This window comes from Malaya genurostris, chromosome 3, assembly GCF_030247185.1.
Source record: "Malaya genurostris strain Urasoe2022 chromosome 3, Malgen_1.1, whole genome shotgun sequence".
Lineage (NCBI taxonomy): Eukaryota > Metazoa > Arthropoda > Insecta > Diptera > Culicidae > Malaya > Malaya genurostris.
In genome coordinates this window covers 152001172-152015241 of record NC_080572.1, presented here as the reverse complement: position 1 = coordinate 152015241, position 14070 = coordinate 152001172, and the positions used below count along the sequence as shown (strand labels likewise).

At 36.4% G+C, this 14070-nt stretch overlaps 2 protein-coding genes across 14 annotated transcripts in view; both read left to right on the top strand.

Moving 5' to 3' along the window:
* LOC131437447 (protein lifeguard 1) overlaps positions 1–11711 on the top strand; it is a 196848-nt gene extending 185137 nt beyond the window's left edge. For 6 of the 13 annotated variants that reach the window (XM_058606802.1, XM_058606810.1, XM_058606815.1 and 3 more), the window contains 3 exons: positions 10459–10661; positions 10812–11060; positions 11112–11711. In XM_058606802.1, coding sequence (XP_058462785.1) covers positions 10459–10661; positions 10812–11060; positions 11112–11471 — 812 coding nt within the window. In that variant the 3' untranslated portion in view covers positions 11472–11711. Of the gene's footprint in view, positions 1–531; positions 706–10458; positions 10662–10811; positions 11061–11111 lie in introns of all 13 variants that reach the window. The other 7 variants (XM_058606808.1, XM_058606804.1, XM_058606803.1 and 4 more) reach the window with 3 other exon arrangements.
* Positions 1888–7219, top strand: LOC131437446 (uncharacterized protein K02A2.6-like). Its single transcript, XM_058606801.1, has 3 exons — positions 1888–2247; positions 2463–2494; positions 2560–7219. Exon 3 carries the CDS (start codon positions 2732–2734, stop codon positions 6881–6883), a length of 4152 nt encoding a protein of 1383 aa, XP_058462784.1. The 5' UTR covers positions 1888–2247; positions 2463–2494; positions 2560–2731; the 3' UTR covers positions 6884–7219.
* Positions 11712–14070: the final 2359 nt, after the last annotated feature.

The window sequence follows — 14070 nt, the reverse complement described above, 5'->3', positions numbered from 1 at the left end:
GGTTTCCTCGTTGTGTTTGTTACCTCTGTTTTCCATTTATTGAAGTTTATCTTGTAGCTGAAGAAATCAAACAATAAAGTCCAAGTATTTTTTCAATTTGGGAATCCTTGTCCTCCAACACCTTAATCCTTGCTTCTTGGATCCTGTCTTTTGGTAAGGATGTCAATAACGTCTTGTTATTTGAAACAAAGTTTCTAATGAAGAATCCTGCATTATTATGTATTTCCATAATATCCTTTACTGTCTTATTGGCCTCATCTACAGTGTAGAAGCTGTCTACGTAGTCGTCGACGTAATGTTGTTTCACTATAGCTTCAACTGCCTTTGGTTTTTCCTTTTTGAACAGCTCAGCATTGTGATTTTTAACTATTTGAGCGCACGCTGGCGAACAAGTGGATCCGAATATCATCACTTGCATAACATACACATCAGGTTGTCGTTTTCCATCGAAATTCCGCCATAAGAAGCATTGTTTTCTTTGATCAACCTTATTTATACCCACTTGACTAAACATTTCCTTAATATCTCCAGCTACAGCGACTGGGCCCTCTCTAAATCTTATTACAACTCCAAATGACGAGGTGGTTGCATCCGGTCCGGATAATAGTGCTGAGTTAAGTGAAACACCTTTCACTTTGGCTGCGGCATCAAAAACTAAGCGAGGTTTCGGTGGATTTTTGTTTTTATTGATGACGATGAACTGAGGCAAGTAAAACATATCGCCAGACCACTCACAAACCTCTTCAGGTGTTAACTTTTTGGCATATCCTTTCGACACATAGTCATTTATAGTTTCAGTTGCCCATGTCTTCAATGTTTCATTCTTCTGAACCTTTTGCTCCAGTGCGATTAACCTTTTTAGTGCCATGTTGTAACTGTCCGGAAATTTAAAATTTTCCTCTCTCCAAAGTAGCCCAATTTCATATCGTTTGCCGGTGTACTTTAGTGTTTTATCGATAATTTCTCTGGCTCTAGTAAGTTGCTTTGATTCCAATGGATTTGCCGAAATCTTTACACCAAAATCTTCAATAGAAAAATACCTTTTCATCATATCTCTCATTAGCCGGTCTTCCTCCTGAATTATCATCAAATGTTCACCGGTTACAGATCCAGATATAGCTCCAAATATCATCCACCCGAGTTTTGGTTTTTATAGCAATTGGTTTTTCATGTTCTCCTGTTCTTCTATCCAGTGGAAGTAACAAATGACTATAATTTAATCCGATCAGAACCTTTGGCCTTGCGTAACAATAACTGGAGATTGGCAATCCATTTAAATGTTTATATTTTGCGGCCAGCTGCTCATAATCTATCGACTGCAAAGGTAAATTTATGTCCTTAACGGTTCTTACGTCCTTCAAGGCGTACTTCGTAGTGGTTTTGCCACTTATTTGCAGATTAACTCTTTTGCTTTCTGTTTCTTCTCTTGAAAAATTTTGAGTCCACTTTAATTTTAAAGGGTCGACCTTACCCTTTAGTTGTAGTTCTTCTGCTACTTGCTCATCAAGTAAAGTAAGTGATGAGCCTGGATCTAAAAAGGCAAACGTCTGGGTCTTGCGATTCCCGTTCCACAATGTTACCGGAATGATCTGGTAAAAAACACTTGTCCGTTTAGTCTGATGCATGTTAGATGTGTCTTCTCCAGCCACCGGGTCCTCGACCTTTTTAGGTTTTATCTGTACTGTGGTTTTGTGCAGCAATCTATTGTGGTTTCCTTTACATCCATTTTCGTTGCACTTACTTTTGGTCCAACAATTTATGGCTCTATGTTTGCTGCTTGCCAAACAGTTCTTGCATAACTTATTTTTTGTTACAACTTCCCACCGTCTTTCTAGGTTCATTGCCCTAAATTTATTGCACTGTATCAGCTTGTGTGACTCCTTACAGGCTGGGCAATGTTATATACACAACATGGACTATTTTATGAGTTGATACCCTAATTAATGCGACATAGCTGTAAGAGTAGTTGAACATGAATATACAATATAGACTGACTGGCTCAGTGTTTATAGAACTACCGTAGTTGACGTGTGCTTATGTTTGCAAGAAAAGAACATTCCTTTTAAAAGTGAACATTTAACAGTTGGCGACGAGGATTAAAAACCCTTTGAAAATTTAAAATTATATTGTGAAAATTAATAATTGTGAATACAGTGGTGATATAAGTGGTTATATATTTTGTTGCAAGGATTTGTACAGACTGAAAAGGAGGAGCAACAGTTTTGCTTAGAGGAATCATCAAAATACGTAAGGCACAGCAGTGGTAATTTGTTTACAATTTGATAATTGGTCGCGGTTGGTTAATTTCGCGACAATATTGTGTATATTAATTACATTGTTTAATTTTTAGTGCGTGGATGGGTGAATAATTCACCATTTTGTGAGGTCGATAGCGTGGAGTTTTCTTTGCTTCGCCGTCATTAACGGTGTTTTGTTGTCTGATTCTTTCTCTTTCCCTCTAGATTCAGTGTTCATTCCGCAGTGGTGTATGTTGGTGAGTTCTCTATTCTCTAATTATATTTGGACTCCAACATAAATTAATTAGCACAGTGCTGCCAGTTTTACATTTTTGTATTTTGGGCTGAATAGTTTGCTGAATTCGGATTGCGTTTTGGATTATATTGACGAATATTTGAGTACGGTAAGAAAAACGTATAATTGTTAGAGAGCGTTGAAATATAAAGGTTTTGTTTTGTTTTTGTTTCCATTGCTCTATATAGTATAAAATAATATGGCTGAGGGTAGCATTAACAAGGCTAATGTACTGATTGGTACGATTGAGCCATATGTGGTAGGTACTCCGTTTACTAATTATTCGGAACGTTTGGAGTACTTATTTCAAGTTAATGGAATTGATGATCCAGCAAAACAGAAAGCGCTTTTTGTTACGTTGAGTGGACCAGCAGTTTATGAGGAGCTTAAGCTGTTGTATCCTTCGAAAGATGATTTAAAAAACGTTTCTTATGGAGATATTTCTCAAAAGTTGCGCGAGCGCTTTGACAAAGTCGATTCGGACTTAATTCAGCGCTATAAATTTTATAATCGGGTGCAAGGACCAAATGAGAAGGCAGAAGATTTCGTGCTAGCTGTCAAGTTACAGGCCGAATTCTGCGCATTTGGTGAATTTCGTGAGACGGCCATCCGAGATAAATTAGTGATGGGTGTTTCCGATAAAGCCTTGCAGGAGAAGCTACTAAATGAAGAAAATCCTAGTTTGGCGACTGTGGAAAGGTTTATTGTGAACTGGGAGTTGGCTGGGTCACGGGCTCGAATGATCGGCGATCGACAAAGCAGCCAAGTAGCTTCTGTAAGGCAACGTTTGGGCAGAAGAGAAACGTATGAAAAAAAAATCATTCGTAACAAGAGCAGAAGCAGAAGTCGTAGAGCTGTTTATAAGCAAGGACGAAATAAGAATGATGAGTTTAAGCGACATGGAAGGTATGCGGACAAGATTTGTGACTTTTGTGGAATCAAGGGTCATATCAAACGTACCTGCTATAAGCGCATGAGGCAAGAGCGCCATTCGGTTAAATTTATAGATGAGAGGAACGATTTGAGCTTTGGTGATGAACAAATTGGCGAGCTATTCAACCGATTGGGAACGGATTTGAACAAATCTGAAAGTGATAGCGGTTCAGGTGATTTTTTGTGTATGAAAGTGTCGTCTATAAATAGAATAAGTGAACCATGCTTTTTGAAAATAAAGGTTCAAGATCAGCTGGTTAAAATGGAGGTTGATTGTGGTTCGGCTGTTTCAGTTATTGGTTCTAATTTATATGACAAATTATTTGATTTGCCTTTACAGAGAACTGATAAGGAGTTGATGGTAGTGAATGGTTCAAAGCTTAATATATTGGGTAAAGTTGACGTAATGGTACGTTTTAGGACCATTGATATTTTATTACCTTTGTTTGTATTGAACTGTGATTATGATTTTGTTCCTTTGATGGGTCGCAAATGGCTTGACGTATTTTACCCTGATTGGAAGGAATATTTTACAGGTGTTAATCAAATCAATACTTTGCGTTTACCGAATTCAGCTGAGAGTATCTTATTGGAAATGAAACAGAAGTATTCTCAAGTTTTTTCAAAAGATCTTTCTTCTCCAATTATTGGGTTTGAGGCAGATCTGGTGTTGAAGGACGATACTCCTATCTTCAAACGAGCTTATGAAGTTCCATTTCGCTTAAGGGAAAAGGTAGTAGAGCATTTGAGTAAACTTGAGAAAGAGAATATTATTACTCCTATTAAAACCAGTGAGTGGGCCTCTCCAGTTGTTGTAGTTCCCAAAAAGAATGGTGAGATTAGGTTAGTGATAGACTGCAAGGTGTCAATCAATAAACTAATTATTCCCAATAGTTATCCTTTACCTTTAGCTCAGGATATTTTTGCAGATCTGGCGGGGTGTAAAATCTTTTGTGCCCTTGATTTAGAAGGAGCGTACACACAACTTTTGCTATCAGATAAATCTAGAAAGTTTGTGGTTATAAATACGATTAAGGGACTCTACACTTACAATAGATTACCACAGGGAGCTTCGTCGAGTGCAGCAATATTTCAACAAGTGATGGAACAAGTTTTATCAGGTTTGAAACATATACGCTGTTACTTGGATGATGTGCTTATTGCTGGGAGAGATCTAGAAGACTGTAGTAGGAAAGTTTTTGCTGTTTTAGATAGATTAGCTAAGGTTAACATCAAGGTGAATTGGAGTAAATGTAAGTTCTTTGTATCATCCTTACCTTACTTGGGACATGTTATTTCGGAAAATGGACTGCTCCCTTGCCCTGATAAGTTAGCTACAATTAGGGAGGCTGCTGTTCCGAAGAATGTAACTGAACTGAAGTCATTTCTAGGGCTTGTAAATTATTATGGAAAATTTATTCCCCACTTATCTTCAAAGATTAGTTATTTATATAGATTATTGAAGAAGGACGTGAAGTATGTGTGGGATGAGAATAGTGACAAAGCTTTTGTTAGATGTAAAAATGAGCTGCTAAATGCTAATATTCTTGAATTTTATGACCCTATGAAACCGATTGTTGTTGTTTCGGATGCTTCAGGTATTGGCTTGGGAGGAGTGATTGCACATGAAATTGATGGAGTAGAAAAACCTATTTCATTTACTTCCTTTTCTTTAAACAAAGCTCAAATGAAATATCCAATACTTCATTTAGAGGCTTTAGCACTAGTCTGTACAGTAAAAAAATTTCACAAGTTTTTATATGGTCAAAAATTTGTAATTTACACGGACCATAAACCTTTGGTAGGAATTTTCGGGAAAACTGGAAAAAATGCTATTTTTGTGACTAGGTTACAAAGATATGTTTTGGAAATGGCAATTTATGACTTTGATATAATATATAGGCCATCAGAAAAGATGGGAAACGCTGATTTTTGTTCGCGGTTTCCTTTGAAACAGATAGTTCCGGAACAGCTGGACAAGGATACTATCAAAAGCATCAACTTTAGTCAAGAATTTCCTGTAGATTTTTCTCAAGTAGCAAATGAGACGCGGCTAGACGAATTTTTACAACAAGTTGTTCATTTTATACAGAATGGTTGGCCAGCAAGAATAGACAAACGTTATGCGCACATATTCTCAAATCGTATAGATTTAGAATTTGTTGGAAATTGCTTATTATTTCAGGACAGGGTGTTGATTCCAAAATCCATGCATAGCGGGATTTTGAAATTATTACACGCCAATCATTCTGGAGTTGTAAAAATGAAACAATTAGCGCGGAGGTCAGTATTTTGGTTTGGAATTAACTCAGACATTGAGAAATATGTCGGTGTTTGCGAATCTTGCAGGAGAATGGCTGTTGTTCCCAAACCAAAAGTAGTTTCTGCGTGGATTCCTACTAAAAGACCTTTCAGCAGAATTCATGCCGATTTCTTCCATTTTGAGCACAAAGTATTTTTACTTATAGTTGACAGTTACTCGAAGTGGATAGAAATTGAATGGATGAAACATGGTACAGATTCTAGGAAAGTTTTAAAGAAATTTGTGGGAGTATTTGCTAGATTTGGTTTACCGGATGTAGTTGTTACTGATGGTGGTCCTCCGTTCAATTCCTGCGATTTTATAACTTTTCTAGAGAGGCAAGGAGTTAAGGTTTTGAAAAGTCCTCCATATAATCCGCCTAGCAATGGACAAGCAGAGCGATCTGTCAGGATTGTAAAGGATGTTTTGAAACGGTTCATGTTGGATTACTCAGTTAAGAAATTAGAAATTGAGGACCAAATAAATTTATTTCTTATTAACTATAGAAATACTTGTTTGTCCTTAGATGGCAAATTTCCATCAGAGAATATTTTTTCTTTTAAACCAAAAATGTTGATTGATTTGGTAAACCCTAAGAATCACTACAAACAATATTTAGCTGAACCAAAACTACCAAACAATAGACCAAATATTACTGAACAGTTTCAACCCATTGAACCGATAGATAAATGTAATATGGGAGATTGGATTTTTTATAAAAATCATAACTCACAAGATTTCTCCAGATGGATAAAGGCTCAATTTATAAAAAAATTATCCAACAATTTATTTCAGATTGTGATTGGAAACGTTCGGCTCACAGCTCATCGAAATCAACTAAAGGTGCCCCATAACAAAACAGCTAAGGCGCGTGGAATTTTGATTCCTTACGCTAGCAGAGGTAGGAGAGATGGCGGTACGGAATGTAAAAGCGCCAGTCGGAAGCGAAACTTTCGTGGAACGACGAGCGATGATGAGGAGATTTTCCGTGGTTTTCCAGAAGAGATCATTAAACGTCGGCGGTTATCGTCAGAAATTCAAACTCCCACCCTAAGAAAGTCAAACAGATTAAGAAGAGCAAAAATTGAAAAGAATTTTATATATTCTAAAAGCTAACGTTTTGATCTTTATTGAAATCTTTTATTATATTCAAATTTAATTTTCTGAGTTTATTTTTTCTTGTAAATTAAGGTAAATAAAATGAACTAAATTGTAAAAATAAAAAAATAAATAAAAATAAAAACTAAAAGGGGAAGAATTGTTATATACACAACATGGACTATTTTATGAGTTGATACCCTAATTAATGCGACATAGCTGTAAGAGTAGTTGAACATGAATATACAATATAGACTGACTGGCTCAGTGTTTATAGAACTACCGTAGTTGACGTGTGCTTATGTTTGCAAGAAAAGAACATTCCTTTTAAAAGTGAACATTTAACAGGCAAGACGGTCGTTTTTCATCGTGTAGGTTTATTCTGTCCCTTTTTTCTTTATTTTGGGACATTGAGGTCATTAACCTACAAGTGCGTGCGTGAGGTTTCAACCATTCACTTAGTTCTATCTGCGTGGGCGCTATATTATTTAGTTGTAACTTCTCTGCCCATTTTATTTTTAGGTTGAAGGGTAATTTATTTACCGTTTCCTCCACTAATCTCATATCCTGCAGGTAATCTTCTCTGTCCAGGACAATCATGTTACTGATCAAATTTTCTAACGCGTCAGCAATTTCGGCTACGGAGTTTTTATTTTCTTTTCTTTTTTTTGTCAGCTCATGCAACAATTCTTTGTAGACCGTCTCAGGTCTACCGAAATTCTGTTCCAATCTTTCTATGATTTTAGGAACATTCTCGGGATCCATCATCAGTGGCTGCACACATTTTGCAGCATATCCTCCTAGCACTACCTGTAGTCTATTCAAGTTTTCCAACGGTGAAAACCTGCCCTCTTTCGAGGTATCTGCATATATCTTTCTAAAGGTAGGCCATTCTCGTGGCGATCCATTGAATTTTGGAAGCTGTATTAAAGCTTGACGCTTTAAATATACAGTCCAATCATCATTAACTTGCCGACTTGTACCGGTTGTGTTGTTTTCATTGAGGCTTCTTAGTGCTTCTAGCATTTCGCCGAATACTGCCTCCATTTTGGATTCCTTTTGACTGGAGTCTCTTTTGACCTTCATGGCCTTCTCCAATGAATGGATTTGTTCTTCTGTGGCAGCACATTTGATACAAATCCATCGCTCTCCTTTGGTTGGTAATCTTCCCAACCCTGCGCATCCGTGGTGGAACCATCGGTCACATTCGTCACATGCGACCATGTCCTGCTTGTCATCTGGTTCTGTGCACAGACGACAATGTCCATTCTTATTTTTCACGAAATGAGACATTTTACTTATATGTCGTGATGCCGTTCGCACCGTTTATAATTCACTTATCAAAACTCTCTTTGAAGTTAACACTTCGATGCCGTTCGCACCGTTTATAATTCACTTATCGAAACTCTCTTTGGAGTTAACACTTCGATGCCGTCTGCACCGTTCTTCAGAATCACTTTATTAGCTTACTCGATCTTAATGGTGCCGAGCACACCAAACTTCACTTACTCGATCTTAACGGGGCCGAGCACACCAAACTTTTCCAATTCTTTCTTAATGGTGCGAGTACACCAGATCTTTACGCTCGATCTCAAAGGCGCCGAGCACACCGATATTTATTCCAAGAGAGGTCAATGTCCTCTCTGGAGCCACCAATGTTTTCGTGCGAAGGAAACGAAAACAAGATTCAGAACTTGTGTTCAGGGACCTTGATTTCTTTCGAGCGTACAAGCTCTCAGCTGGGAAATAACGTCTTCAAAACCGCAGGCTAGTTGCTCTTGCGTAATGAGAGCCTATGCTTCTGTGGTGGAATAGTTTTTGACCAGCTGAAAGCAGTCATTTTAGCACTAAGCACAACCTTAAATCTCGGAAAAAGGCTAGTTGTCTCTTCTGTGCGGAGACCTATGCAGCTATTAATCTGTAGGATCGTTGCGCCGTAACACCGAGACTAATCATTGTGCTTGCGGTGAAGGTTATCGGGATATTGATCATGTGATGTCAGATCTCAACTAATAAGTTCATTCATAGTAAATAACATTCCGAAATACGTTTCTGTATTATAACGTTTAATACACTTTTGTGGAAATAGTGACTGTGAAAATAGTGACTTTGTGAGAGTGTAATGACGTGACATAGTAGAACTAAACGGTACAACAACAGTACTATTAGTGACAATATTCTAGTGAAAAGGAGTATGTTTTAATAAATTCAAATCGTTGTGACTATTTCAGTAATGCTACGGCGTAGAAAAACTTATGTAAACTGCCTTAAGTTAATAACGTATTTATGGAAAAAAATATTGGGCAAAATTCATATCTCGGTCCACGTGGTTAAGAAACTTAACATCTACATTCTTAGAAAGATAATATTAAGAATTTCAACGTAATGTAATAGACACAAAAATGCACGGACGCATATTGTATGATATCTATGGAATAGGGTGGCATGCAATTGAATCATTCTGGGATTCTTTGACTACCTTCTTGTCGCACAGAATTTCATTGCGTAGGTCTCAGGAAGAGGCTGAAATAAGTAACTAACAAAGACTTCCAAGGCATTCAAATAAATGAAAGAAGAAATATGTCACTAACAAAAGAAGAAAATAAAATCAGCCACATGTAAATTTGTAAACCGATGCCAATGATTTACGGGAGTTGGAAATGTGGCTGACGGATAATCGTATAGTATGATTTAAAGTCTTCTATTGAGATTTAAATCTAGCTAAGTTTAGTCTTCCACGCAGAGGTACTCGAGCTACCACTCTCGAGGTAATGAAAGTTTTCTTATTAAAAGTTAATGTCAGCGGCCCAGGTTCAAAGGGACAAGGCAAAAATTACGAATACATATGTTTTGGGCGGGTTATTGATCTCCTCGATAAAGCAGAACATGTGAAAGCATCATTGCGGTTGAGAGGGAAAATTTCCAAAACTGAGACTGAAATAAAAAGGGAAAGGAAAAGGTCACACCCACGACGCATGCGTTGTTATCTTTTTTTATTGAGAAATGTATGTTCAGTGTGTGACTAAAGGAGCGAAGACTCATGTCTACACGCAAAGTGTTTGAGTGATATAAAAAATTTACTAACCATATACGAAAGTCTGTTATTAATCTTAGTATTGAAGGATTATTATGGTATAAAAAATTCGTAGTCATTTTTCTGGTAGTAACATTTACAACATTGCGTTTAAAATACGTTGAACTAAATGAACAAACAAGAAGACTCCACACCTATTGAACAGCAGTCCCTTGTAATTTGAATAACAACCAAAAACGTCGAGTGGTCCTTTGACATTTTTTCGTCGAGGCATTCGATTCCGCACACTAAACTTTCATTCAAGATTGTCCTTATTGTCCAGGTCGTTTTAGATTTCATGTAACCCACAATCTCGAATTATAAATTTGCATATTCTATTGCACGATTCATTTTCATTTCATTTTTTTAATTAGCGACTTTAACCGTTTCTGGTCATTCGCCGCAAATTGCACGATTGTTTATTACCCTTCTGGGTTTCAATGATGTTATAATGTTTATTAATTATTAATTTATTAAAAAATGACCGTTTGATCAATGTTGTTTTGTTTCTTATTATAAGGGTTTGCTCTACAACCTGGTTTCACCCCACAACCTGGCTTTCAACAGTACCCATCACAAAATCCCGACTATATGGGACAACCAACAATGCCACCTGGAAACTACGGAGCATACGATCCAGAAGATCAAAGCGCGAAAGGTTTTGATTTCACAGATCAATCAATACGTCGAGGTTTTATTCGCAAAGTGTATTCCATACTAACGGTATAACTAATATTATGATTATTATAGTTAATATCACCATGATTTTAATTTTAATAAAATTATCGTAATGAAAATTACAATGATAATAATAATGATAACAATGATGATAGAATCATTCAATTTACTTTCTCATACTTTTCATCATTCTAGGCCCAACTTGGTATAACACTTGGATTCATTACATTATTTATGTATCATCGTCCTACAAAACTATGGGTTCAACAACATCCAGAAATGTTTTGGATTGCTTTGGGTGTTATGATTGTGACCTTATTGTCAATGGCATGTTGCGGCAATGTTCGTAGAAAGGCTCCGATGAACTTCATCTTCTTGGCACTTTTTACTTTTGCGCAATCATTCCTTTTAGGAGTTACAACAGCTAAATTTAGTTCCCAAGAGGTAATTATCTCCATTAACGCAAGACAATTAAAAAAAACGTTTTTTATCTAGGTACTCTTGGCGGTTGGTATCACAGCAGCTGTTTGTCTTGGATTAACTCTTTTTGCTTTTCAAACAAAATGGGATTTTACAGTAATGGGCGGAGTCCTTTTTGTGGCAGTTATCATACTAATGCTATTCGGAATCATTGCTATTTTTTTCCCAGGAAAAACTATCACCATCGTATATGCGAGCCTCGGCGCTATGTTGTTCAGTATCTATTTGGTATATGATACTCAGTTAATGATGGGTGGGGAACATAAATACAGCATTAGTCCGGAAGAGTATATATTTGCAGCATTAAATCTTTACTTAGATATCATAAACATATTTATGTATATTCTTACAATCATTGGTACAACCCGCGATTAAATGCTAGTATATGGTTGAATGAACTATAATATTACGAAAAAATACTTTCATAAATGTTCATTTTTTTCCTTGAAATAATAAATCAAAGCAACTAAGAATATAATTGGCTTATTGGTGAAAGTTGAATATCCTTTCAATACATACTTCAGATCTCAATGATTGACGAGAAATATAAATGTTGTTCTTTGTAAGTATAAATTATGACCAAATATATGTTCCTAACAGCATAAACCAAAAAAACTGTTTTAATCCGCTTAGTAGTGTGATGATTATTTCTCATTATTGGAGCCGAACCAAGGACCAACAAGTATCCTTGAGTCCCCAATTTTGTGCCTGAAATATTACTTTGTGTGTGTATTTAACTTACTTAGGGTTGTTACGAAAAATTTCGAAATCAAAATGCGCGAAATCCGCGCGAAGTCTAAAAATAAAACGCGTGAAATCCGCGCGAAGTTGTAAACTAAAACGCGCGATATTCGAACAAAACGTTTACAGCACTATTTTTATGCAGGTGTTACTTTCCGCAGAACTTGAAAAGCCGCTTGAAAATAATCTAAAAATTTGCATAAGTTTGCATTATAAAAACAATAAATAAGTCCGCATACAACACGTCACTTTGAGAAACCCCATGAAAACGATTTCGTTTTGATTCTCCATCTTTTTCGATGTCCTTAGTTATTCTCTGGTGTATAGAAATTGTAAAAGCAAAAATAAAATTACCCACAGTTTCGTGATTTTGAAAGAAGTTAAACAGATTTCAGCGAAGACATTTTTTTTGTTTCACGATCTTCTTGCTCGGCAAGTTTTTTCTTCTCGGTAAAAAGAATATTAAGGAAGACCACATCAGGATGATTTGATTTAATCTTTATAATTTCAGTTTCAATTATTTTTTCGCCTCCTGCTTAGCTTTTGTTTTCTGAGACAGCGCCTTCTCTTGTTGTGCACGACCTAACCTGAGCGGCGAGAGGGGTTTTAAATAATGCCACTAAACGGAATCTATAGTATGAACGAAAAGATTTTTTTCCGAACTTATTCAATACACATATATTTACTTCTTTTCAATAGATTTACAATACAACACAATAAGTGTCCTAAAGCACATAAACTCTGTGCCTGGCCTAACATCTATCAACAACATATATAGCTCGCCGGTTGAGCGATCTTATGACGTTCGAGCAAGATTCTAGTTAGAAATGTCCTGCGGTACAAGCCACCTCTAAGTCTAGATAGAATCTATAGTTTGCAGCGCCTGCGTAACAAATGCTACACGCTATAGACTTTGGAATGGAGTCCTTAGTCCCGTTAGTACCGCCCTGCGTAACAAACCGATACTAAGTCTGATCGTGTGGTTAATCTGATTCCCCGCCTGCGTTACAAACAAGGAAGTAGATCGACCAAGGGATACAAAGTGGAAAAACAACAAAGAGCTCCGGTGCTTCGGAACCAATACTCTCAATAGTTGAATTCAGAAGCTCCGATAAATGCCCTTTTTATACTCAAAATATTGCTACCTAACCAAAAATTGTATACATTTCAGCTTCACATATATATGGAATTCACTGCTAACTCTTAAATGCGAAATGTTCTTTTCTGACGTTTTTACGTAAAGGTGTCCTAAATAACCCATACTGGGCATTCTTGGGTTAAGTAACTTCCACCTAAAGTCAATATACATCTTTTCATTGCTATGGATATATGCGATTGCCGCGCGATCGTGTCGCTTGTGTACATAATGAATTAACTTGTCTGAACATGCTTTCCTTGCTCAGTGGTACAGTTTTTACTGACTGATGCAATATGTTGAAATAGTCGTGAGCAATGTATAAATTTCACTAATAAACTATCTGTACTAGCTAAGCTATAGTGAATTATGGTTTTGGAAAAACTTTATATGATTTCTGCTTGATCTTGATCTATGACAAAATTAGGGCTGTTGCAGTTGTCGGATTTTACTCTGAATGTCTTTCTTTACACTAGATTTGCGTTTGAGCGGTTAGTAGAATATTATCACTAATAGTACTGTTTTTTATTAAATAACTAATTATTGGAATATGAGTTAAAATTAAATTATTAAGATTTAAATTGGGCGTTCAGCCACAAGTGGCGACTATTCAGCCCTATTACATACATGAGTTTGTCATTACCATGAAGATATCATTTGCTTCCGCAATTCTGTGATTTTTGTGTATGGAAAATTGTAAACCTACTTGTATTGTGTAATGGGGAAAGGGAACTTATATACTAACTTACTAACTAATACAGAGAGCGAATCGATTCAATTGAAGATTGCATTTTTGTCAGAATTTTCTTATAATATTATGTGACATTACATTTAATGGTTCTATATTTGTGAGTCTGTGTAACTCATTTGTACTAAACCAGGGAGGACGCTTCAGAATCATTTTCAGAATTTTATTCTGAATCCTTTGAAGCGTTTTCTTCCTGGTGGAACAACAACTTGACCGAATTGGTACTGCATAAAGCATGGCTGGTCTGAAAATTTGTTTATAAATTAACAATTTGTTTTTTAGACAGAGCTTAGAATTTCTGTTTATAAGAGGATATAAACATTTAATATATTTATTACACTTTGCCTGGA